Source organism: Cervus canadensis, chromosome 9 (genome assembly GCF_019320065.1).
Source record: "Cervus canadensis isolate Bull #8, Minnesota chromosome 9, ASM1932006v1, whole genome shotgun sequence".
Taxonomy (NCBI): Eukaryota; Metazoa; Chordata; class Mammalia; order Artiodactyla; family Cervidae; genus Cervus; species Cervus canadensis.
This window is the reverse complement of record NC_057394.1, coordinates 83156579-83183445: the sequence shown is the minus strand read 5'-3', so window position 1 is coordinate 83183445 and position 26867 is coordinate 83156579. Positions and strand designations below refer to the sequence as shown.

General features: G+C 47.8%; 1 protein-coding gene across 1 annotated transcript in view; it reads right to left on the bottom strand.

Moving 5' to 3' along the window:
* Window positions 1–8496, bottom strand: part of LATS2 (large tumor suppressor kinase 2) — a 31636-nt gene extending 23140 nt beyond the window's left edge. The window contains exons 1-2 of the mRNA XM_043477629.1: window positions 8280–8496; window positions 537–1067 (exon numbers count right to left, since the gene is read on the bottom strand). Of these exons, the coding sequence (XP_043333564.1) occupies window positions 537–866 (330 nt within the window). The 5' untranslated portion in view covers window positions 867–1067; window positions 8280–8496. The remainder of the gene's footprint in view (window positions 1–536; window positions 1068–8279) is intronic.
* Window positions 8497–26867: the final 18371 nt, after the last annotated feature.

Below are 26867 nucleotides of genomic sequence, written 5' to 3'. Positions count from 1 at the left end.
GGTCACAAAGTGTCGGACACAACTGAGCAACTCTCACTTTCACACCACTAACTGGAGATGTCACGCTGTGTTGCACCATTCTGATGATTTCTGAAGCTTTTTATTCTAGTCTTTCTCCTTTCTTTAACATAGTTACATCTCCTCTAACAGCATATGTGCTATCTTTTAAAACAGAAGGAAGAAGAGTCAAAGAGCCAATTCATGCTAATCAACCTTCCCCCTGAGCTAAAAAACGCAAAGAACAAAAACAAGTTAAAGGAAGCCTGTCTCTTTCCCGTGACAGCCCAGAATAAGCCAAATAAACCTTAAAAAGGGCTATGTGGGAAAGCCTGCCAGTCCTCCCAGGGGCACCCTTTGGGGAGAGCTCAGATTTCTGGATCATGCCGGAGAAGGAAAATGGCTCACAGGACGGTTTTGGGGAGAAGGGGACTTGTAGCCCAGACACCCCTCTCCAGGGACATCTGCAGGGCTCTTCTGCACCCCAAATGGGCTATCCCTGGGCTGGGCCGCAAGCAGCCTCTGGGGCCTGTACCCACCTGGTCACAGCCTGCATCCACCAGCTCCTGCAGCATCTGTCGGTTCACTTCTGTGGCAGCCGAGGTGCCCGACTCGTTAGCAAAGGGGAGCAAGGAGTATCTGATCTCCCGCAGGGCTTTCTGATATGGCCCGAACTTCGGGGCACCCCTCATCTGCTGCTGCCGGGCGGTGTCCTTGCCCCCCAGGACCTTGCCCCCTAGGACCTTGGTGTCCAGGGTGGCGTCACTGCCTGGCCCCGCAGGCGGCTGCTTCAGGCCCTCCCGGATCTCCTGCAGCCGCTGCCGGCTGTTCCCCGAGTACGTGGTGGCGGGGAAAGTCTTCGGCCGCATGGTCGGCGCAGGTCCCTCTGACCATAAATACAATCTTCTTAAAGCGTTTTATTGTTTAAGAGACAAGACCAACAGTATCAGTTAGCTGTAAACACGCTTTCACAACAGTTTCCTTTTGAAAGTGTCCTTTCCTTCCATTTTTGTAGTTCCTGCAGAGAACCAAACATTTTCCAGGGTCTTCATTTTGAAGATCATCTCCACCTGAAAAGGAAAATCAGAAGGTGTTCATTGGTGTTTCCCATATAATATTAGCAGTACTTTTTGGTGGTGGTTTAGTCACTAAGTTGTGTCCAACTCTTGCGACCCCGTGGACTGTAGTCCACTAGGCTCCTCTGTCAGTGGGATTCTCCAGGCAAGAATATTGGAGTGGATTGCCATTTCCTTCTCCAGGGAATCTTCCTGACCCAGGAATAGAACCCGGGTCTCCTGCATTGCAGGCAAATTCTTTACCAACTGAGCTATGAGGAAAGCCCCTTAGCAGCACTGCTGGTGTTTCCCACATAAAGTTAGCAGTACTTTTTAGGAATGAACAAACTCAACAACAACAAAAAACAAACAACCTAATCAAAAAATGGGCAGAAGACCTAAACAGACATTTCTCTAAGGAAGACATACAGATGGTCAACAGGCACATGTCAAGATGCTCAACATCACTAATTATTAGAGAAATGCAAATCAAAACCACAATGAGGTATCACCTCACACTGGTCAGAATGGCCAACATCAAAATGTCTACAAATAACAAATGCTAGAGTGGGTGTGGAGAAAAGGGAACGCTCGCTCCTACTCTGTTGATGGGAATGTAAATTGATACAGTCACTTTGCAGAATTGTATGGAGGTTCCCAGGAAAACTAAAAATAGAGTTAACACATGATCCAGCAATCTCACTCCTGGGCACATATCTGGAGAAAATTCTACTTCAAAATGATATATGCACTATGTTCATAGCAGCACTACTTATTAATAAAACAGACAGAATATGGCAACAACCTAAATGTCCATCAACTGATGAGTGGATTAATATGTGGTACATATACACAATGAAATACTACTCAGCCATTAAAAAGAATGAAATGCCATTTGCAGCAACATGGATGGACTTAAAAAGATTACCGTACTAAGTGAAGTAAGTCAAACAGAGAAAGACTAATACCATGTGACATCACTTATATGTGGAATATAAAATATGACACAAAAGAGCTTATCTATAAAGCAGAAATAGACTCACAGGCATAGAGAACAGACTTGTGGTTGCCACAGGGGAAAGGTGGGAGGGGGCCTGTTGGGTTAGGAGTTTGAGGTTAGCAGATACAGACTATTATATATAGAACAGATAAAAAAGATCCTAATGTATAGCACAGGGAACTATATTCAATATCCTGCAATAAGCCACAATGGAAAACAATATGAAAAATAGTGTATGTATGTGCATAATTGAGTCACTTTACTGAAGAGTCGAAATTAATACAACACTGTAAATCAGCTGTGCTTCAATGTCAAAAAATGAGTTTTTGATGACAACATTTAAAACGTTAAAGCATCTTTCTTCTTAAAGAGAGAAAAGCTCAGACAGGGAAAGGCTGACACCATTAGACTCTGTGTGAACACAGCCTGAATCAGGCTGCACAGCTCTGAGGACCTGGTTCTTCCTCCAGCTGGAGCGTGGCAAGCCTGCCCTGTGTCCAGGGACAACCCCCTTCCACCTGCTCACCACGTGAACCTCAGGGCTCCCAGCTGTAAACCCCTCCAGAGCAGAGGGCCCCTCGCCCACCCAACCTCGGAGACCCTGCTGTTCACCCCCAGGCCCCAGCACCTGAACTGTGAGAACTGAGGGTGGGAGCCGCTGCCCACTGCCTGGAACTGCCTGGGTCTGTGCCCTCTCCTGGGCTGGAGCTGAAACCTGCCCCCCAGGGGTCTCGGGAGAGCACTCAGCAGGGGCTGTGCCCCTTCTCCAAGGCTTCAGATGCAATATTTCTGATGTTTACACAAAACCACTGTAAGAAGCTGCACAACTGCACTATACTACTCAGCCAGAAAACGTAGTAAAGCTCTGACACAGGCTGGTGCTCAGTCACTAGGTTGTGCTGGCGTCTTTGCAACCCCATGGACCAAAACCCACCAGGCTCCTCTGTCCATGAGATTTTTCAGGCAAGTATACTGGAGTGAGTCACCACTTCCTTCTCCACGGGATGTTCCCGACCCAGGGATCGAACCCACGTCTCCTGGATGGCAGGCAGGTTCTTTACTGCTGAGCCACCAGGGAAGCAGACAGGCTACAATGCGGATGAACCTTGAGGACATTACGCTGCGTGAAGCAAGCCAGACACAGAAGGAAAGCACTATGTGACTCTGATGAGGCAAATCCAGAGACAAGGTGCACTGCAGTTACCAGGGCTGGGCCGAGAAGGTTACTACTTAATGGGTACAGAGCTTCTGTTTGGGACACTGAAAAAGTCCGGATTGTGGCAGTGACTGCAGTGACAGTGTGCATGTATTTACTGCCACTGAACTGTACACTCAGGAATGTTTAAAATGATAAGCATTACGCCAACTCATCTAATGTTCATATCCAGCGGGCCAGGGTCTGACCATACTCCCCCTCCAAACACAGCTGTGTTGGGAAAGGCTGGACCTCGGCACTGGTGCTGACACAAGCGCACCCCGCTCACAGACGGAGGTCTGAACCGCCTGGTACCCCCCACCCCACACAGAAGCACAATGGGGAGTGGCTTCCCAAGGCCACACACCCCCAGATACTTTTGAGTGCCTGTGGGTCACACAAACGTTCTGATTATAAAGCCGAGCAGTGCAGGAGAGACCGGACATGTGTGCATTTACACATGAGCTTAGAAACACTGGGGCGGGCGGGGGGCGGGTTGAGGCTGAACAGAATCCAGGTCAGACATAGTAGTATCTGTCCTTTCTTTTCCTCCCCTTCAGCATTTCATTATGAAGATTTTCAAACATACAGAAAAGGTGACAGAGTTATTCAGTGACAGCCCCTCAACCGGCACCTAGGAAAGCTCCTTGTGCAGAGGGAGTGGGAGGACCCCCCCCTTCATCCTCTCATCCTCTTCCCACCGTGATCCCCTAGGCACACCTGGCTTCCTCAGTGATGGTGCCAGACACCTAGGGAAGGATGAAACTTTCCTTCAGTCGCACAAAGAATCCAAGTATTTTCTCAGCTTGAGACCTTGTATTTTAGACTTTAGTTTGACGACAGTTGATTTCATGGCAAAATTATGAACTTCTGAAAGCATTTTTCATGAGAATACTCATCAGTCAAATTACGATTGCAGCTGGAAATGAGCCCCTCTGACACACTACAGTATCATTTTAATAAGCTCTCTCATCCAGAATTTCAAAAGGCCCTAAGGGCCCTATGACCTAAGGTCTCAAGAGTCTTAAAAGAAAATGAGGGTGGGCCTCCCTGGTGGCTCAGTGGTAAAGAATCTGCCTGCCAATGCAGAAGACATGGGTTCGATCCCTGGTCTGGGAAGATCCCACATGCCATGGAGCAACTAAACTGGTGCGCCACAACTACTGAGCCTGTGTTCTAGAGCCCGGGAGCCGCAACTACCGAGTCCGAGTGCTGTAACTACTGAGACCTTGTGCCCAGAGTTTGTGCTCCGTGACAAGAGAAGCCACCCGCACACCTCAACGACAGAGTAGCCCCCGCTCCCCACAACTAGAGAGAAAACCTGCAAAGCGTCAAAGATCCATCACAGCCAAAAATAAATTAATAAAATTATACAGGCTTCCCAGGGGGCATTAGTGGTAAAGAACTGGCCTGCCAATGCAGGAAACATAAGAGACGGGGGTTCAATCCCTGGGTCAGGAAGATCCCCTGGAAGAGGGCATGGGAACCCACTCCAGTATTCCTGCCTGGAGAATCCCATGGACAGAGGAGCCTGGTGGGTACAGTCCATGGGGTCGCAAGAGTTGCACACAGCTGAAGCGACTTAGCATACATGCACACACGGGAAATCCCTGGTGGTGCAGTGGTTACAATTCTGTGTTTTCACTACTGAGGCCAGAGAACTAAGATCCCACAAGCCACAGTGCGCCAAAAAAAAGGTGGGGTGGGTAGCAAACAAAGCAGTCTAATGTTGGGAATTTCTTAGGTATCATCAACTGACTTAAATATACTTCAAAAGAAACTATAAGACACTGGAAATTTAAAATTGCAATACAACACACAAAACAAAACTCATTTTCAAATCTGGGGCTGACGAAGGCTAAGGCCTATCCCGCGTACAGGCGGCTCTGCTAAAAACAGTATGAGAGCAGTATTCTAAGCAAACCTTAACGTGGCCCTATCAAACTCAATTCTAGTCTTTCAACCAATCCTGGAAAATGTTATCAGATGTTCAAGAATTTTTATTCTAATTCCTCCAAGTGCTTCACAACCTCACTGGCTGCCAAATACACATTCAGCACCGACCAGGGAACCAATGAAACCCACGTCCTTTGGGATCCACACTATTGACATACGGCATTTTTTTTAAACAGCATTTCTTGGGCCTAAAATTCCATTTATTATTTAAATTGTATATTTAAATAATATTTAAATATTTAATATAAATATAAATATTTAAATGCTGACTCCAGGGCTGCCCCGGCCAGGAGACCCCATGCCAGGGCGGAATGAGCAGGCCAGGGACAAAAGTATGATCCGTTTTGTGCAGCACTCCTCACAGCAAGCAACCCAGCAAATGAGTCTCCTGTGTTCTTTCCACACCCCAGCAGGGCTTCCACTCTTTGAGAAGCCTTGCCTCCTTCCAACAACCCTCCCTTCCCAGGGTCAGACACTTCCTGGCCAGGGCTCTGACCACCTGAGCCACTGCTGTGGACAGAAGTGATCGTGACTGTCCCCAGAATCCCAGTGCTCAGGCCTATTCAGAGAAGACCTCTCAGCGAAAGAGTCGTGTCACCAAAGCTGGAAAGGGGAAAGGGCTGACATTGGACGGAGGAAGTGTGAAGCTATTCCTGGAGCCTGGGACTTCCTGTGAAAAGGCTAAAACACAGAAGAGAAAGACCAACAGGGAGATAACTGTGGGTGTGTGTGTTGGGGGGAGGTACCCTCTGGGTCAATTTAATGAAAACACAGGAGTGGCACTCCTGTGAAGCAGGACAGGACTGAATTAATGAGTAAGGAAAAAGCCAGTCCTCAGCACTCCAGCTCAAGATCACCGCCTGGAGTCACTACCCCAAACGGAGACCCACTCCATCCAAAAGCCAACTTACATCCTCAGAAAGGTTCTCACAACCCTAACTGCATCTAGAGACTACAGGATCTGCCTGGCACCACAAAATCAGAACGGTTAATAGTAAATGCAAACCAATGCTACAAAATATGAGTTTTCACTTATCCTGCAGAAAAATTCCTATGAACATCAAATATTAGCACACAGACAAAAATTAAGTAAAAAAAACCACCTGTCACTATTAGGTTGACAGACTGCAAGAATACAAAGTTTTCCTAGAGTGAATGGCAAACATTGAACAATGTCAGAGTCAAATTCCCACCCTAATTTTAGCATTGTAACTGTTCTCTCTCTGTCCAAGGGTACCAACCTTTGTTGACTTTAAAGCAACCAACACGGAAGTGAACAGCAAAGCAGGCGACCTCCCTTCAGGCCCCAGCAGCCTCCACAGGTGCTGCTGTGATAAAACCCAACCCCATCTCCACAAAGAGCGGCAGCCGCCTGCACACAATGGGGCTGGGGACCCTGGACTGCCAAGGCTGGAGGCTGGACGGGGATTACCAAATACTCGGTTTCTTTAAAAAGGAAGGAGATTCACATAGTTTTTTTAGAGCAGATTTACAGTCAAAGCAAAGTAAATGCAGTGAATTGATCTTTCTTCAATCCCATCATTCTTTCAAAAATCAGTGAAGAACATTATTTAGAAGTTTCACATTATTATGACCATAAAATAAAATATAAAAGCAAAAAAAATAAATAAATAAAATAAAAAAATAAAAGCAGCTTTTCAAAACTACGTTAATCTGTTTTTTCCAATACAAATCGGAACACCTCCCTGTAAAGTTCCCCACATCTTTCCTGTGAGTTTACCGGGTATTTATCAGCTTCAACACCTCTCCCCACCCCCAGCCCACACATGTAGTGAGGTTGAGGAGACCAGGGCTGGCTATTTACAACAAGATATTCAAAATAACAAGGCATCTGATTGTAAACATCCCCCCCCCCCGCCCCCACCAAAGGAAAGTCCCTCCCACCAACCCGGGGATTTGCTAAGGAAAGAAAGAAATATGTACAGCTAAGTCAAAACTACTTCAAGTCAGATGGAGAGCTGCAAGAACTCTCTCCAGTTCAAAAATTCCGAGATTCTAGTAATTCACTTTAATAATTTTTCAGGACAGCTTCTGCTCAGATACGTTATTTAATAAACTGCTTGACTTTTTAAGATTTATTAAATGTTCAGCAATTTTAATTTCAAAGGAATGCTGGTATATTCACTAAACAGTGACCAAATTTTATGAGGCTGAATAACAGTGTCTTGTTAATTATAATTTAAAACAGACTTTCTTAAACAGTCTGTGCATTCTTATTTTGAAGATTTTCCTCTTACTGCCTTGTTAATACATTTGCTAAAGAAAAAAAAAAAAAAAAACTGAAAAGATACAAAGTAGCTTAGTCTCTAGATTGAGCGCTCAAAAATGGTGATCCATCGCAGGGAACGGAGCTTAAATTCAACTGAAAATATGGACCAAAGTCTCCTTAGTACAATTTTCCTAATAATGCGCCAGGAGTTACTTTCTCCATTACTAAGGGAAGGCCTGTCAACTTCTGGGTTAAAATTTAAACTGAACACCTGTGTGAACAACACGCATTTTGTGACTTTCCATTCAAGTTTCTTAGTAAAATGTGGCCAAACTTTCCTCTGAAAACGTACGTATTTGCTGAGCACTTTGGGAAGAGAGCTGCCTGGCCACTGACTCTACCTGCCAGGTGCTGGACCCCGCGAGGCCCCGGGCGGGGGCTCCAGCCGGGATTCCAGCCCGGCGAGACCCCGGTCCCGCCGCCCGCGGACCGCACGCCCAGCTCACCGGCCTGGCCCGGCCGACGCCCGCGGGCCGGGCAGGTGTGCCACCCAGGCCCCGCCTGCCCCCGCCGGCGCCCCAGGACCGCGAGCCCGTCCCAGAGCCGGGCGCGGGGGGCCCGGGAGGCCCGGCTCCGGACCGGGTCAGGGTGGGGGGCAAGTGGGGGAGGGGGTTGCCCGGGGGGTGCGGCCCGGCCGGAGCGGGGCGAGACCTCGGCGGGGGACCACCGCCCGTGAGGCCGAGGGGCGGAGGCCGAGGCGGCCCGACAGCGCGGACACCCCCCCGACCGAGCGCGCGGCCCCGCCCGCCGCCCCGTCCCGGGTCCGGACCCCACCGCCCCGCTCACCTCGCGCCGTCTACGCCGTCCGCGGCCGCCTGGCCCGCGGCTCCGGGGCCTCGCGGGGGACGCCGGGCCCGGGGGCGGCCAGCGGGCGGGGACACGGGGCGCCGGCGGGCTGGCGGGCGGGCGGCCCCATCTTCCGGCGCTAGCGCCGCGGCCCAGCGCGCAGCCCGAGCGGGACATTCGCTACATTGTTGGCATTCCTGGGCCGTCACGTGACCATCGCGTCAGCGCCGCCCCGCCCCGCTCCCCGCGGCGTCGGCGGCCCCGCCTCTGCCCCGCCCCTCTCCGGCCCCGCCCCCACAACCGGCCCAGTCCCGCCCCCCGCAGCGGCGGCCCCGCCCCACAGCCGACCCGGTCCCGCCCACGCCGGCCCCGCCTCCCGCGCGTCAGGCCCCGGACTGTCCACGAGGGCCAGCCGGCCCCGCCCCGCCCTCCCGCTCAGCCCCCAGGGAGCGCCTGGATCCCGGCACCTGCGCCCCGCCCAGCCCCTCACCTGGACGCGGACCTCCACCCTCACCTGTTCTCGGCCGGGGCCGGCCCCTTCCTCGCTTTGTGTGCGGGAGAAGATCCTTCCCTTGCTCTGTCCTCGACGACAGAGACAGAACTAACCAAGACAGATAGGCTGTAAATAAAATGGACTTTACAATTTATGAGTAAGACACCTAATCAAATTTTGGAATTGTTTGCAATAGTGAAAAATCAGGAAGAACCTAAAAGTCTAGCAATGGGGAACAGTGGGGAAATAAAATATGTAAAATAGATCAGTGAAACCTGAGTGTAGTTAGACTTCAAAAATCATTGCAGAGGGGAGAAAAGCGAGGTGCAGAACTATATATACATTACAACAGCATGTTTATAAAAAAACCAAATGTCACGGAACCTATACTGATCAAGTACTGTATACTCGTACCCACAAGGACTGCAAGACACACACGCGGAAATCATGACAGCTGTGGCGGGGCAGCAGGGAGGCTGGAAACTGGACTCAGGAGGAAACTGGGGGCATCATCTTTCTCTCCAGTCTTTCTTTATTTGGAAGAAACTGTCCAAACTTTAAAATTTGTTGATTCTCAGTGATTAGGTTCAATAATGTATGCTGTGTTATTATTCTTTGTGCCTTTTTTAAAAACATCTTTTAAAATTTTTCACATATACAGGAAACAAATTGGAAACAAATTTCCAGATAGAGTCTCACTTGAGGAAACTGATATAGAATATAGGAGAACAGTTGTGTTTATTGACACAGAGTCAATCATTCTTTTAGGTTTTTGTTGTTTTTTTTTTTTTTTTTTTTTTTGCCTTTTTTTTTGAGGACCTACCACAAACCATTGGAGAAAGCACTGGCAACCCACTCCAGTACTCTTGCCTGGAAAATCCCATGGATAGAGGAGGCTGGTAGGCTGCCGTCTATGGGGTCGCACAGAGTCAGACACGACTGAAGCGATTTAGCAGCAGCAGCAGCCATGAACCATGGATTAAACCAAACACTGTTGGTACCATAGTGAGCAGAACTACTTCATTTACCCACTGGCAGAACTTACACTCTCATAGAGGCATTCAAGAAACTTAAGTGACAGAATAGCATATAGGATCTAATTTGGTTAAATGATATATGCATTTACATTTAAGCTATATACATAAAATATACATTATATATCATCTAAAATATATCAGTATATGTGTGTGTGTATATATATACATGTATATACACATACATATGTGTGTGTGATTTTAAGTTCAGAAAATTATGCTGCCAAATATTGAAAATGGTACTCTCTGGACATAACAGTTCTGGGTGACTTTTGTCTTAAATTCCTGATAACTCTACACAGGACAAGTTTAAAAAGACCTGTTTAAATAATCATCCATATAATGCATCCAGTTGAGAAGGGGAGAGAAGAGACAGGAAGCACAAGTTCTGCTGAGCACAAAGTCTGTGGCGGTGGCAACCTCGCTGGGTATAAGTTTGAGTAACGTATGTATATACTATGTGTGTATACCAGGTGTTGCCCTACACTTGTGTATTATCTCAGTTAATCCTCTGGCTTAAAACTCAACATTCAAAAAACTAAGATCATGGCTTCCAGTCCCATCATTTCATGGCAAATAGATGGGGAAACAATGGAAACAGTGACAGACTTTATTTTCTTGGGTTCCAAAATCACTGCAGATGGTGACTGCAGGCATGAAACTAAAAGACACTTGCTCCTTGGAAGAAAAGCTATGACCAACCTAAACAGCATATTAAAAAGCAGAGACTTTACTTTGCCAACAAAGGTCTGTCTAGTCAAAGCTGTGGCTTTTCTAGTAGTCATGTATGGATGTGAGAGTTGGACTATAAAGAAAGCTGAGTGCCAAAGAATTGATGCTTTTGAACTGTGGTGTTGGAGAAGACTCTTGAGAGTCCCTTGGACTGCAAGGAGATCCAACCAGTCCATCCTAAAGGAAATCAGTCCTGAATATTCATTGGAAGGACTGATGCTGAAGCTGAAACTCCAATACTTTGGCCACCTGGTGTGAAGAACTGACTCTTTGGAAAAGACCCTGATGCTGGGAAAGATTGAAGGCAGGAGGAGAAGGGGACAACAGAGGATGAGATGGTTGGATGGCATCACCAGCTCAATGGACATGAGTTTGAGCAAGCTCCAGGAAATGATGAAGGACAGGGAAGCCCGGTGTACAGCAAGCAGTCCATGGGGTCACAGTCAGACACGACTGAGCAACTAAATAAGAACTGTGTTATTAACCCCATTTTATAGAAGACCCATTTTACAGACAGCCCAACTAACTCACCAGAGACGAAGAACTGGGAGTCCAGCCTTGGTGGATCTGACACCAGAGATTGGAAACACTGAATTATAAGGTGTATTCAGGTAATCTCAAACAGTCCTGACCTTTTCACTTTGTCCAAGGGGACAGGATTGGTCCCTGTGGAGTGAGCAGGGGGGCCCCGGGCACAAGGTGTTTAAGGGGTCCCCCCTGAGGCCACTGTGCAATGTGCCCCCCTCCCCCACCCTTTCCCCCCTGTGAATGCAAGCAACCTGATTATGACTTAGCCTCTTATACCTTAGTGGCTGGAAAGCAGGCTCTGGTCTCAACACAATTTTTGGAAAGAAAAGTCCTTTTTGTTTGCAATCTGTGGCGGACACACAGCAAATCTGCCTAACTAAGAAGAATGTTCTCTATGGGGAGTAGTGAAAAAGCAGAGGGGTCAGATTTCGAAAGGCCTAGACAAGCAGAAAGAAGATGGGCTACACTGATTTAATTTGTTTCATACCCATGGAGTCTGTCTCCTTAATTAGATTATAAAATTCCTTAAGAACAGGGACCATTTTCTCTCCCTAAAGCTATAAATGGGGAACTTAACTGCTGGTTTGAATGTACTGAATGAAATTTTAAAGGCTGTTTTAACGTCTGAAATATAAAAATTTTAAATATCACCTTTTTCTCAGAATCAAGCACTCTGGGTCAGCCAGGGTGATCTCTTGGTCCACTGTTCTTTGGAGATCTCTGTTCTGCAAACCTGTAGGTACTTGTAGAAAGAGTTAGCAATACCAGGTTTATTAGTTGGGGTATCTATTTTAATGATGAACTGTTTTTTTAATTTCTTTTTATTGTGATAAAATATACATAATATAAAACTTACAAATTTTTCATCATCCAAGATTGACATTCTGTCCTCTTTAAATACTAACTCCCCATTTCCCTCCCCCACTTGTTTGTTCTTTTGAGGGACTTTTTTGTTGTTTTCCTCTGTTTGGTAATTTTCTTTTTTTTTTTTTTTTGGTCATGAGACACAGCTTTTGGGATCTTAGTTCCCTGACCAGGGATCAAAGCCATCCCTCCTACAGTGGAAGCGCCAATTCCTAACCACTGGACTACCAGGGAAGTCCCTAAAGTTCAATTCTTACATGTATTTTCCAATATTAAAGTCATGAGTGAGTAAATTTTCTCTGATTTTAATTTACTTCTAATTGTTTTGAGCCATTTTGGAAAACAGAGCTTCCTGGAAATTTTGATAAAAACCTCCAGGGCGTTCTTAGGGGAAGGCCCAGGGACACAGCAGGGCTTACAGGCTGGCCACCTTGCCAGTCTCTGTAGACCTGCCTCTCCGGCAGCATCCAACACAGAACCCTGCTTCATCTTCTGGATAGCCGCTCTGCTTCTCAGATGAGTAATGAAGTATGTGGTTGCGTAAGTCAGAATTGCTCAATAATTTAAGATGTGTTCCCAGAAGACCTCAAAGAAATACTATCAAGATAAAAATCACATTCTGCATTTAAAAAATTCTTAGGTTGACACTTTACGTTATTAAGAGACAATTGCTAAAACAAGTTTTCTTTTCCTACCCCATCCTCCGTTTGTTTACCTTTCATGCTGAGGGAGCTGTGACAGCAACACTGGCTGATCCACTTACTTTTCTCATTGCATTTATAGTTGGCTGCAACTTCTGTTTCCTTTGCAGACATAGGCAGAATGTTTTTGTGTCTGTAATTGAAAGAAAAATCCCACCATGAAGGTCTGGAAGCTCCTAGACGTTTTAAAACTTTCCTTTAAGATCTTAATCTGATCATTTGCAGTAAATATTGGTAAAACTTGCTTTAGGGAGGAAGAACAGAGAACATAAGGCTCCAACTCTTGTCTCAAGGAAATCAATTTCTGTAACAAAATTAACACTAAATTTTTTCTGACAGATGATGTTGACCGTTTTCGTTACATTTTATTTATTTATTACTGGCTGCTCTGGGACTTCCTTGGCACACTGGGGTTTTCTCTAGTTGCAGCGGAGCAGGAGCTACTCTCTCGTGGACCTAGAGCGTGGGCTTCGTGGTTGTGGTACACGGGCTTAGCTACCCCACAGCACGTGGGATCTTACCTGACCAGGGATCCAACCTGTTCCCCCTGCATTGGCAGGCAGATTCTCAACCACTGGAGCACCAGGAAAGTCCAAACCTAACACTTTCAAAGGAAAACAGCTGAGCCAATCTAAATTGACAAGAAATTTTTAATTGTGTAATTGCAAAAGGGACATTTTCACATTCTATTTTTAACTTTTAGTTTACAGTTAACTACTAAATGTCATTGGGGCCTCCCTGGTGGCCCAGTGGTAAAGAATCCAACTGCCAATGCAGGAGACGCAGGAGACGTGGATTCAGTTCCTGGGTTGGGAAGACCCTCTGAAGAAGGAAATAGCAACCCATTCCAGTATTCTTGCCTGGGAAAGAATCCCATGGACAGAGGAACCTGGTGGGCTACGGTCCATAGGGTTGCAAGGAGTTGAACACAACTCAGCGACTAAGCAACCACAAAAACAACTAAATGTCATTACGGTTGTTGCTGAACATTTGCTTCTAAGACCACTGTGTTTTGCTTTATCAAAGAGATCTGAAAAGAAAACTGTGTGTTCCCTTCAGATGCTGGGTAAGTGGGTTTTGATCCTGAAAACTATGATGAGGTTATGATAAGGTGATTTCACATGCAGAAGTGGAAGACGGCCTATGGTAGACTGACAGGCTGCCCCACTTGAAAGAGCAAAGGGAAACCTATAAAAGTCAGGAAGCAGTCATGAAGATTGTATCTGACGGCTGGTAACCCCAGGACAAGAAGAGTTTCTGGGCTTGAGGGTTGGAACTTGAAAAGTATTCCAGAGCTACTAGACTTCAGAAAGTCAGAGGTGAAAGGAGGAATTAAAGTTCAAGGTACAGGTCTCAGAAGAAGGAGAGAGCAGAAACAAAGGTCTCGGCAGACGGGTGTTTAAGGCAGGTGGAGAACTGGCTCAGGCAATCCGGTGCTGTTGAGTCAACCCTGGTGGGTGATGGTGGAGGGGGGTGGGAAACGGGCTGGAGATATATTCGGGAGCTCTCACAAGAGGTGAGGTTGGAGGTGAGACGGCTGCAGGGCGGTAGAAGGCATCTTTGTGCCTGTGTTTCACAGGACAAAAGGGTGGAGCACGGTCGTCTACAATGAAAGATGACCTCAAGGCAAAACAAGATCTTAAGTCTGCCCACCTTGTCTCTCTCTTATTTTGCATACATGAGACTTCTTGCTGTATTCGTGGGTTACAAAAGTTATGATCTGCATCACAAAATCCCAAGTTTTCATTTTCACTCTTCCAACCACTTGCTGGACATTTTCCCACTGGTCTCTTGATGACCTTTGAAAGTCAAAAGGAGAAATACTTAGTGAGAACTTAAAACAGGCCAGGTTTGTCACCCGCTCTAGCAGCACTTAATTTGTTCAATATTATTGGAAACCCAGCTGCTGTCAGCTCTGGGGACACAACAGTGACAGCAAACATCACTGTGGTGCTGTGCTTAGTCATGTCCAAATTTTTTCAACTTCATGGGCTGTAGCCCACCAAGAATACTGGAGCAAGTTGCCATTTCCTACTCCAGGGGATCTTCCCAATGCGGACCCAAGGATCAAACCCATGTCTCTTACGTCCGTCTCCTACATTGGCAGGCAGATTCTTTACCACTAATGCCACCTAGGAATCCCCCCAAAGGAAAGACACTACAGCTCCTTGAGCTCTTATCATAGAAAGACTATGACCTGGTTGGTCTAGGAAATGTGGGAAGCACTTTAGTTGAGATGCCAAAGTGGAGAAGAAATTAACAAGAAGAACTGGGAAAGTGTCAGAGAGCCAGTGAGCTGCATATGCAAAGGCCCTGTGTGGGGAGGAACAGGACCCAGCATCTCAAATCCCGGGAGAAGACTCTTATGAATGGAATGCAGAGATGCGGGGAGAGATGGGAGGTGGGGAGGAGGAGGCAGGCATGTGGGGCCTTTAAGGGCACTTTAAGGATTTAAGTCTTAATACTCAGGACAGTGGGACTCATGGCCCAAATGGAGAAATAATAGTGGTAACACTTTGAGATCCCAGTGGATTTGTTTCTGGAGGTATCTTCTGAGCTGGAGCAGAGTGCATGGACGGAGACCTTAGGAAGACCATGGTGGACACCAATCTGTAGCCAAGGTCTCTAAGTCGATCACAGATGCTATGGGTGAGGTGTGCAGGAAGGGGCCTGATGCTGAGGAAATGCACCATCCACGGTGAGTCTGCACAGGAAACATCAGCTGCAGGGGCCCAAGAAAAAATAGGGCCTCTCAGAAACAGAAGGAAGAGTGCTTCTGGGGGGAGGGATTAACCACGGTGCAGGCTGCTAGGAAGCAAGTAAAAGGAAACACCCCCTGGATTGAAGCCCTGCAGCCACCGGAGCATGGAGCCCACCGGGTGGAGGAGGTGGGAAGCATTGTGGCCAAGAACCAAGACAGCTCTGAGACCTGCCATTGGAAAGGGGCGGGCAGGGACAGGGCAGCAGCTGGAGGCGGAGGAGGCCACTGCTGTCAGAATGTAAACAGCATGGGTTGTGGCCTGAAGGAGCCTCCGCTCATTCCATGACGGGAAGCTAGGTCAGAAGACGCCCCCTGTACCTCTGGAAGCTCTTGGCCTGCACCCAGCAGGAAAACAGGGTCCTGGGTCCCACAACCCCAGAGAGCCACGCAGAAGAATGGGAAGCAGAGTCTCCCTGGAGGTTCTGGGACGAAGGCCATCCTGCCAACACCTGGGTTTTAGCCGCGGAGGCTGCACATGGGTTTCTGGCCTCCACAACTGGAAGACAGTAAACCTGTGATGCTTCAGCTGCTGGTGGGGGCGTCGCCGCAGCAGGAAAGAAGCCATCACACGCCCCGCCGGGGCCTGGCTCTGCGGTGGCGTCTCCCAGAAGCCATCCTGGAGGGTCTCTGCTGGGAATGACCCCTTTCCTTTCCCATGAACTCCCAGCAGCACTGGCTGACGAGTGGTCGTTCGAAGACTCGTCCTGGTTCTCTGGTGAGTCTGGCTTTCTGAGGTCAGGGCCCAGGGTCCAGATAGGTACAGTGGCTACCACACTATCTGGCCCCTGGCCTGGTACACAGAAGTCACCCGCTAATTTTTTTACATAATAAACGAGCACGTGGCGTCCCCATGGAGATGGCAAAACCAAAATAACCACAGTAAGTGGGCCTTCCTCACCTGGTTGCCCTCAAGTTGAAATAGAATCTCTCTGAAATTAGAAGCCATTCCTTTGTCAGTGGGCCCAAAATCATTGGAATATTTTCTGTTAACAGGAAATATTATTCTTGTCATGTAAGTAGTTTTAATTAGTTCTGTTTCACGGGCTTTCCTCAGAAGAGGACCTTGGAACTTTAAGGAATTAATAATAAATAAGAATGGATAGAGAGACACTTTCTCTTGTAAATGGCTGCTGACAACCAAGGAATTCTTTTTCTCAGCACTGCTGATAATAAGCTACATTCACACCAAACAGCACTTGGCTTATTATGAAGGACTACGTCTGCATTTTAATGTTTTTCTTCCAGGGTGGAATGATGATGGAGGGAAGAAGATGATGGTGAAAGGAAGTTGTGTTTAGATCTAGAAAGAGAAAACAAAACTTTTAAAAAAAGGTTTCCCCCAGATCAAGGGGCAGGTGCATACCCATCTACTGTACACACAACTGAACGTGTGGAGACGCAAAGCATCGTGACGATCCCTGTGATGAATGTATAATGACTCTAGTACTGAACAAAGCTGCAGAAATCTGGAGACACTTTAGATGAAATCTGGCCAGGAAGGGAAGAAGTGGCAGGAGACAGAGGGAGAAGCCAAAAAGCACAGCCGGTGGGGCGGAGGCTGGGAGGCGGACCGTCTGTGAGCGGCTGCAGGCTGGGAACATGGAACGCCGTGGAACACGCTCCCCAAACACAGGCTGCTGGACACAGCCCCCACCACATACTGCGCACATTTATCAGTCTCTTCTCCAGACTACTTTTTATTCACTAAGTACAAGAAAAACAGTGCAGGATCGCAGAGCCCAAACCTTTTTCATCAGCGGGCCCAAGACATCCTGGCCTGGTCCTCACCGGAGGAGACTGTTTCTCCATGCCCCACCTCTGGTCTCTTAGGAAGCCACATCTGGCCCCTTCAGGGCTGCAGGTCCTTGTCACTGATAACCGCTGGGTACTTGTGCATGCATGCATTGGAGAAAGAAATGGCAACCCACCCCAGTAGTTTTGCCTGGAGAATCCCAGGGACAGAGAAGCCTGGTGGGCTGCCGTCTATGAGGTCGCACAGAGTCGGACACTACTGAAGCAACGCAGCAGCAGCAGCAGCCGCACTTGTGCTTTAGAGAGAGACCAGGAGCGGGAAAACCCTTAAGGTTCACAAGACTGAATCTCCTTTGGTGGAATTTCAGGAATCATAAATATTTTTTTGTTCATTCATCCACCACATGTGTGTTGAATTCCAGGCACAGTGCTAGGCGTTGAGGTCATGATGGTGAGCAAACCAGACCAGACGGGACCCTGTCGTCATGGAATTTATAGCCTCCAGGAGGCAAACTTTCCACCGAATCGCCTGGGGCTGGCCTTCCCCAGGAAGGGGCCCCTGCACGCTGAGGGATGATGGTAGCCAGTCGGGCACAGAGTGCGCACAGAGCCCCAGGCCTGAGGGGCAGGGAGCCTGGGAAGAGTTCACTGCTCACAGCCCTCCTTTAGGTGGCACTGACTGCGCCCCCACTGAGGGTGAGTGAGGGCGGGGACTTGTCCCAAGGTGCTTTTGCAGAGCAGCACTGTAGTAACTGAACTGCATGTTTAGCTGGAGGGGCTAGGGGCACGTGATGGCCTGGGTCCCTCTCACATCTCCCGTGAGCCTCAGCACCAGACCCAGCGGCCACAAAAATGTTTTCATTTTTTTAGAATCAGAAGAAAAGTGTGAATGTACTAACATTGAGTGTATAACAGCCAGTCCAGTCTGGATTATACACAGGTATAGACAGCATTTTAATTTTCATGGAGGAAGGGGACTATGAAGGCAGCACTCATCACACAGCCCGGGAAGTGCTGGTGGAGGAGGGCAGGGGTGGCCGGGCCCCAGGACTGGTAAGGCCTGTGGCTCATCTACCAGGAGCAGTGGGATCACTGAGAAGATCCACACAGAGTGGGGACAGCAGATGGCGGGGCTTGGGGAGGGACGGTCAGCCAGCAGGGTGGCTCTGAGGCCAGACACGTAATCATATTGATTGTGGCCCGCTCTAAGGATCTCATTGCAACTTGACTTCTTCCATGAAGACCCTCTCTCCAAATGGGGCCACAGCCCAAGGTCCTGGAGGTGGGGATCCAGCAGCAGTTCTGGAGGATGGAGATTCACCCGGCCCAGGGCCAGGGACCATCGAGCCCACCACCTGTTCTTTCGTGGTCCATGAGCTAAGAACGCTGTTGGCATTTCCAAATGATGAGGGAAAATCAGAAAACGAGTATTTCATGACTCATGAGAATCACATGCAATCTGTGTCTCAGTGCCTGTGAGCAAAGCTTTTGGTGGACATGACATGCATCCACTTGCACACTGTCTGTGTTGCTATCACCCTGAAGCAGCCGCAGGCTCAGGAAGTCTGATGCAGGGCGGCAGGGGAGCGGGCTACTGAGGAGGCATGGACCCAGCTTGGCCTCAGGTTAGGCTGGGTTGGGGAACACTGACAGAAACATGGATTGCCGCCCCCCTCAACCAAACAGGTACCTGCAAGGACTACCAGGTGAGGCCCCAGAATGAGGGAGACTTGCCTGGATAGTCACAGAGTCAAAACACTTTCTCAAAGTGTTTTCTTAAGAAAGCACTTTGCTAATGAAACAAAACCCATCTGGAAACCAGACTTAGGTGGATTTGCTCACTGGAGGGGCAGGTGCATGGAGGCCAGGGAAGAAGGAGGCAGGAGACAGCCAGAGTTCTCCCGACCTGTTGTGGGCACCCCTTCCTCTTGTGGCCTGTGGCTCCTCAGGCTCTGTCCTCACCCTGGGGTGCCCATTCCTGCCCAAGTGGAGCTGAGGGCAGGTGGGGAGAGCCTTCCCCCAGCCCCAGGGATGCAGGCAAGGTGGGCGTGCAGAGGACCTGCAAGTACCGGTGTGGGAGTGGGGCGATGGGCAGGTACAGGTGTACCTGGCGGATTGGCGGGCCCAGGCACCCATGCACAGATAACAGAGCAGTGGGCCGGGGTCAGGTGCCAGTAGTAGGTCTCTTCCCATGACCCCCTTCACCCTCGGCCTGCGGCGACCCCACCCTCAGGCAGCTCAGGACAGACAGACCCTCCTCGCACTGCTCCGCAACCGATTCCAGGCTTCTGTCTGAGACTTGTCTTCCAGCCCCGCTTCTGAGGCTCCTGGAAAAGGCGGGGCAGATGGGTGGGTAGATGGAGGTTGTGGAAAGAAGGGCCTTACAGCACTGCTGCCCACGGGGCTGGACCCTCTCAGCCTGAGCCCCATCCTCTGGCCTGGAACAGGGACTGGCATGTGGGCGGTGATCAATAAATACAAGAGAAAGTTAAAGTTAACTGCTGTCAAAAGGGTGATTTTGGGTGCCCAGGAACGCTATGTGTACGCTGTATTTCCATTTATTTTCCATATGGCTTTGATCCTTAATTCTTTTTCCTACTCACTGCTCTGAAAGTTCCATCCCCCTGATCTTAAATCAGCTCCCCATCCTGCCACCTCCTCCAGGAAGCCTTCCCTGATCCTGGCTTGCAAGCACACAATGTCTGGTCCAAGAGGCAACCAAAGGTACTGAAGAGACCCAACCAGTCTTTGGAGCCAGCTCATCTGGTTACTTGTGAGATTGTGACCAGGTTTCTCATAACTTTTCAGAGCCCTGGTTTCTGCCTTCACAGAGCAGGGATTCATGGCTGTCCCACGGTATCATGAGGACCCAGTGAGAGAGACACAGTTGTGACATCTCCAGTACATGGTAGGTGTTCCTTGAACCTTTTATCTGAGAAAAAATTCTGAAGAGCTGGAGCTCACCAAATATCATGAGGGAAAAGAAAGTTCTATTTAGAAGAAACGGTAAAGCTCATAATCTTTCTGTCAGTTTTCCACTTAATGATTAATGTCAAATCTGGGGAGGGAAATGAATTCCTATGGAAGATAACAACACCATCTGCTCCCCGTTAGAGCCTGTAGCTGCGTGTTCCTAGGAATCAAGATCAGAAAATCTAAAGAAGTCATTTATGATGATTTTGTGACCAGCATCCTGGAGAGAGTGAATTTTGTTTTGTAGAGCGATCTAGCCATATTAAATTTTACGGGCTAGACATACTGAAAAAAACTAGAAGAATTTGGGGACTTTGAATGGAATTTCCCTAACCTCAGGAAGGAACACCATAGGGCGAACACCATGACGGCCAGCCATGGAGTTAATTCTAAGCCATTTTAAGGCATAACGAGTATTTTGTTTGGCAAGAGCAGAGTGGTGTGTTATGGGGGAAGGTCTCTGAAATTCAGGGTTCTGGTACAGGGATAGTCCTAGTTTTCCTTGAATGATGTTATACAAGGAGAAGAAGGTGGGATGTACAGGTTAGAGCTGGAAATATGCAGCTGGCTTTGAACTTGCTGACATGCACAGGTATTATGTCACTACTCCACCTTTGAGTTTGTATTTACACTTATTGCATAATTAGCTGAAATGATCAAAGTTGAGCTCTGTCATTTTTTACACACACACACACACACACACACACAAAGGAGGTGGCTCAGTTTCAGGAGCGGCCGCTGGTTCAGAGGGTTAGGACTGCGAGGCCACACCCCGTTGGCCTGTGTCAGTGAAAGACTCAGGAAGTTGCGACTGGGGGTGAAGAGCGACAGTCCAGTGATTTCAGCTCCTTCCCCGAGTGGAGTGGTCCCTCCCCCTAGGAGGAAGGCGCAGGGAATTTGCCGTCTCCCTTCCAGGAAGCGGCTCTCTTGTCTAAGAAGCTGATCTCGAGGGCCACAGGGCCAGGCCGGGCACGGCCCTGAGAATCCCCTGGCAGCTCTGGGCGTGACTGAGCCGTGAAGTCGTGACACGGAAGCGCGCAGGCGGGCACAGCGGGCCAAACACTGATGCTCAGACTGCGGTCGTGTGAAAAACAAGTGCTTGCGTCTGCTCAGCTGACAACACATTTCATGCGTGAAGTCGACTGCTGAACGCTGAGCACAGTCCGGGGACCACACATCACTGCCTTGTTTAAAAGGCCCAGGATCCCACAGTCACGTACCACTCCATTTCCTCTGGTGCACTGCTGACCATGGCAGGACAGACCTGCGCGCCAGCTGAGCACGTCTGTGCCAAGGGGCTCAAGGAGAGCGGACAGAGAGGCGGATGAGAGACCCCCGCATGGGAGAGGAATCCTAATGCGAGGCAATTCATGGAGCAGTGTCACCACGGAAGTTCAAAGCGATGGCCCCGCAGAGCGAGGCTGAGGGTTCAGGGGGTGTCGCAGCTGGGATCTGAGGCTCACACACGGGCCCCTGTGGAGAGCACAGATGGGGTACCAGAGGCAGGGGGTGGGGCGCCCCATAGGCTGTGTGGTTTAAACACAGGCCCCGGGGCTTAGAAACTTGATTCTAAGATCGTTCCCAAGAATTAGGCTCAGAGAGCTTACCATTTCACCCCTCAAATCCGGAAGGCAGAATTAAATATTTTTTCTTGTTGTATTCTAACAAAGGTATCTTCTCCTACTGAATTGTTGTTTCCATGTAAAAAACAAACACACACGCAAAAAATGGTTTGTGTGACTTTGCACAGTTGACTGACATTTAGTTTGAAGACAATTTATACTTAAATATGTGGCACTTAATAGGACAAAAGGCATTAACAAGTGGATACTGGTTTAAAAACAGCATTGGTCCTTTATGCTTCACTTCACAGCCTTTTCTTGGTGGAAGTGGGGTAGATGAGCAGAAATTGGTGAAATTTAACATACTCAAACAACCAAAATACCCACTGATGAATGCATTTCACATAGAGGAAAAGAAGGCTTAGAGACCTCAGTTTGCCCCTGATCTCCTGGTTACTACACAGCTAAACCAGGTTTCAAATCCAGATCTGGTGACCGGTGCACGGTACCCAGAGCATGCTGGCCAGCAAGGGCCTGTCTTCTCAGTGTCTTCAAGAGACCTAACAGGGCTCTCCTTCCCCTCCTCCTCTCAATAAACATTGTCTTCCTACTGAGCTTGAAACAGCTTCCAGGTGGGTTTTACAGCTGGCAAAGCCAGGCTGTTTCATGTATTTCTGAACAGGGGGCCAGGTTGAGCTTCATGGAAGACTGTGCAGTCCATCCGTGGTGCATCTGCTCTTGTTCTGGTGCCACGGAAAAGCCCGAGGCTCTCACCAAAGTGAGGACTCTGAAGATGATTATTTTTAGGAGCAAAGGCTGTCTCCTTGATGATGAAATGCTGGCATGTCCCCAGGCCTGGGGTGGGTAGGGCCCTGGACCACTGATGGAGGGGCAGGAACCTGTTCTTCAGCCAGCACTGTCGCCACCTGCTTTTGCCATCCCCGCTCCCACCAGTTCCTTTGAGTTCCAGTAATTGTTGAAGTCCCTCTGGCAGAGCCCTGAGAATGGGGTCGTGTGTAGGGGATGGGTTTCCAACCTTTACATGTTTCAGAAATAAATAACATCTCTCAATCTGGCTAAGCAAGATTTTTTTTTCTTTACCTTTTCTGAGCCAAGAGCCTCTGTAATAGTCTGGGGAAGCCAGTGGACTTCTCAGATTATTTTCTAGGGCATAAAATAAAATACATATGATTCCAAGGCAACCTAGTTTTATTGAAATAGAGTGATCAAATATTGTAGCCATCTGGTGATATAGTAATATGTTTTTTTTTTTTATTCATGCATTAAAATCTATTGGCAGACCTAACAACTTCCCTAGTTTTGACGCAGTGGTGACCATAAGTGGTCTTTCAACTATAGGGGCTTCCCTGGTGGCTCAGTGGTAAAGAATCTGTCTGTCAGTGCAGGAGACACGGGTTCCATCCCTGATCTGAGAAGACCCCTCATGCCATGGAGCAACTAAGCCCATGCACCACAACTATTGAGGCTGCTCTAGGGCCTGGGAGCTGCAATGACTGAGCCTAAGTGCCACAACTACTGAAGCCTGAGCACCCTAGAGCCCATGCTCCACAACAGGAGAAGCCACTGCAGTGACAAGCCTGCGTGCTGTAACTGGAGAGGAACCCTGCTCACTGAAACTAGACTTAAATTGAAGAAAGTAGGGAAAACCACTAGACCATTCAGCTATGATCTAAATTAAATCCCTTATGATTATACAGTGGAAGTGACAAATGGATTCAAGAGATTAGATCTGATAGAGTGCCTGAAGAACTATGGATGGAGGTTCATGACATCGTACATGAGGCAGGGATCAAGACCATCCCCAAGAAGAAGAAATACAAAAAGGCAAAATGGTTGTCTGAGGAGGCCTTACAAATAACTGAGAAAAGAAGAGAAGTGAAAGGCAAAGGAGAAAAGGAAAGATATACCCATTTCAATGCAGAGTTCCAAAGCATAGCAAGGAGAAATAAGAAAACATTCCTCAGTGATCAGTGCAAAGAAATAGAGGAAAGCAATATGATGGGAAAGACTAGAGATCTCTTCAAGAAAATTAGAGATACCATGGGAACATTTCATGCAAAGATGGGCACAATAAACAACAGAAATGGTATAGACCTAATAGAAGCAGAAGATATTAAGAAGAGGTGGCAAGAATACACAGAAGAACTATACAAAAAAGATCTTAATGACCTAGATAACCTCGAAGGTGTGATCACTCACCTAGAGCCAGACATCCTGGAATGTGAAGTCAAGTGGGCCTTAGGAAGCATCACTATGAACAAGGTAGTGGAGGTGATGGAATTTCAGCTGAGCTATTTGAAATCCTAAAAGATGATGCTGTGAAAGTGCTGCACTCAATATGCCAGCAAGTTTGGAAAACTCAGCAGTGGTCACAGGACTGGAAAAGGTCAGTTTTCATTCCAGTCCCTAAGAAAGACAATGCCAAAGAATGTTCAAACTACTGCACAATTGCACTCATCTCACACACTAGCAAAGTAATATTCAAAATTCTCCAAGCTAGGCTTCAACAGTACGTGAACCATGAACTTCCAGATGTTCAAGCTGGATTTCAAAAAGGCAGAGGAACCAGAGATCAAATTGTCAACATCCGTTGGGTCATAGAAAAAGCAAGAGAATTCCAGAAAAACATCTACTTCTGCTTCATTGACTACACTAAAGCCTTTGACTGTGTGGATCATAACAAAATGTGGAAAATTCTTAACACGATGGGAATACCAGACCACCTTACCTGCCTCCTGAGAAATCTGTATGCAGGTCAAGAAGCAACAGTTAGAACTGGACATGGAACAACAGACTGGTTCCAAATTGGGAAAGGGGTATGGCAAGGCTGTACACTGTCATCTTGCTTGTTTAACTTACATGCAGAGTACATCATGAGAAATGCCAGACTGGGTGAAGCACAGGCTAGAATCAAGACTGCAGGGAGAAACATCAATAACCTCAGATATGCAGATGACACCACCCTTATGGCAGAAAGCAAAGAGGAACTAAAGAGCCTCTTGATGAAAGTGAAAGAGGAGAGTGAAAAAGATGACTTAAAACTCAACAATCTAAAAAGTAAGATCATGGCACTCGGTCCCATTACTTCATGGCAAATAGATGGGAAAACAATGGAAACAGTGACAGACTTTATTTTCTTGGGCTCCAAAATCACTGCAGATGGTGACTGCAGCCGTGAAATTAAAAGACACTTTCTGCTTAGAAGAAAAGCTATGAGCAACCTAGACAGCATGTTAAAAAGCAGAGACATTACTTTGCCGACAAAGGTCTGTCTAGTCAAAGCTATGGTTTTTCCAATAGTCTCGTATGGATGTGAGAGTTGGACCATAAAGAAAGTTGAGTGCCGAAGAATTGATGCTTTTGAACTGTGGTGTTGGAGAAGACTCTTGAGAGTCCCTTGGCCAGCACAAAGATCAAACCAGTCCATCCTAAAGGAAATCAGTCCTGAATATTCATTGGAAGGACTGATGCTGAAGCTGAAACCACAATACTTTGGCCACCTGATGTGAAGAACTGATTCATTGGAAAAGACCATGACGCTGGGAAAGATAGAAGGCAGGAGGAGAAGGGGATGACAGAGGATGATATGATTAGATGGCATCACTGTCTTGATGGACATGAGTTTGAGTAAACTCTGAGTTGATGATGGACAGGGAGGCCTGGTGTGCTGCAGTCCATGGGGTAGCAAAGAGTTGGACACGACTGAGTGCCTGAACTGAACTGAATTGCAACTAGAGAAGGTCTGTGCAGCAATGAAGACCCAGAACAGATAAAAATAAATAAATTTATGTTTTAAAACAATAACTAAAAAATCATCATGTGATATGAAAATATCTGATTCCTGCTGGAGACAGAGACACAGGTCTGCTAACCTGTCTGTGCTGTGCTGCCCACATTCACCACAGAAGGAAATGGTAAGTTTCAGTTGCAAGTTGGAGAAGATAAAGACACAACTCTTCCCCATCCAAGTTCACAAGCCTCTTGAATTTGATCCACGGACTCCAGGCTCTGTGACAACCAGGTGAAGAGCCCTAAGCAAGGGGCCAGCCTGGAAGAGGCATCATTAATGTAGAATTGAATGTCAAGTCTGATCATAATATGAGCTTCCCTGGTGGCTCAGAGGTGAAGAACCTGCCTGCAATGCAGGAGCCACAGGAGATGCAGGTTCGATCCCTGGGTCAGGAAGATCCCCTGGAGAAGGGAATGGCAAGCCACTCCAGTGTTCTTGCCTAGAGAATCCCAGGAACAGAGGAGCCTGACAGGCTACAGTCTGTAGGGTCTCAAAGAATCAGACAGGACTGAAGTGACTTAGCATGCATGAAAACAATATACGGCCGGGTTAGACTTCCTTCCATGTAGAATGAACATCCTTGAGTAATCAGTAAATGTTTTGGAAAATCTGAGGGAAAAGGACATGTCCACCTAACAAAAGAAGGCTATGATGAAGCTAACCAGGATTTAAAGGAAGTCTAAAAGCCTTATGTGAATTGCAGTGAATACTCAGGAAAGAATTTTTAAAGTACTGACGGCAAACGGCTGAACTTCTGGTAAGGCACCCACGTGGAATTTCCTAAACTGCCTAGATATCAAGGAATCTGTTCCCTGCTGCTACAACTGGCCTGAGTTGATCTGGTCACGTGAGGCCCTGCTGTTCCTTTTAGGGGATGATGGCTGCCACAGAATTCTCAAGGGGTTGGGGTTAGCTCCATGCCCCTCCCCCCAGCTCATTCCTGGGTCAAAAGGAAAGCGAGTCTCAGGCTGAATCCAGATACAAACAGGCATTTATGAGACATTTATTAGCAAAGTAGGCACAGAATAGTACATACAACCTGCTCTGGAGGCTCAAAGAAGTTCCAGCTCTCGGTCCTCTGCCCGTAAGCACCTCCTTCCCCCCACACATGCAACATTCCAGAGAGATGAAGGCTGAGCCCCCATGAGGCCCCCACAGCCCAGGCCCGGTCCAAGGGGCACAGGCCACAGGCCTCCAAATTCCCATGCCTGCCCTGGCAGCTTGACCAATCTCTACTTAAATACCTTTAAATTCACCATTTTGGGCATTTATCATGCTAAATAACAAGACACCACTTTTCCCACAAAAACACATTTTAGATAGGGTTATGAGAGAAGACAGGGCTATTGACAGAAATAGGGGAACAGAAGGCTGGAA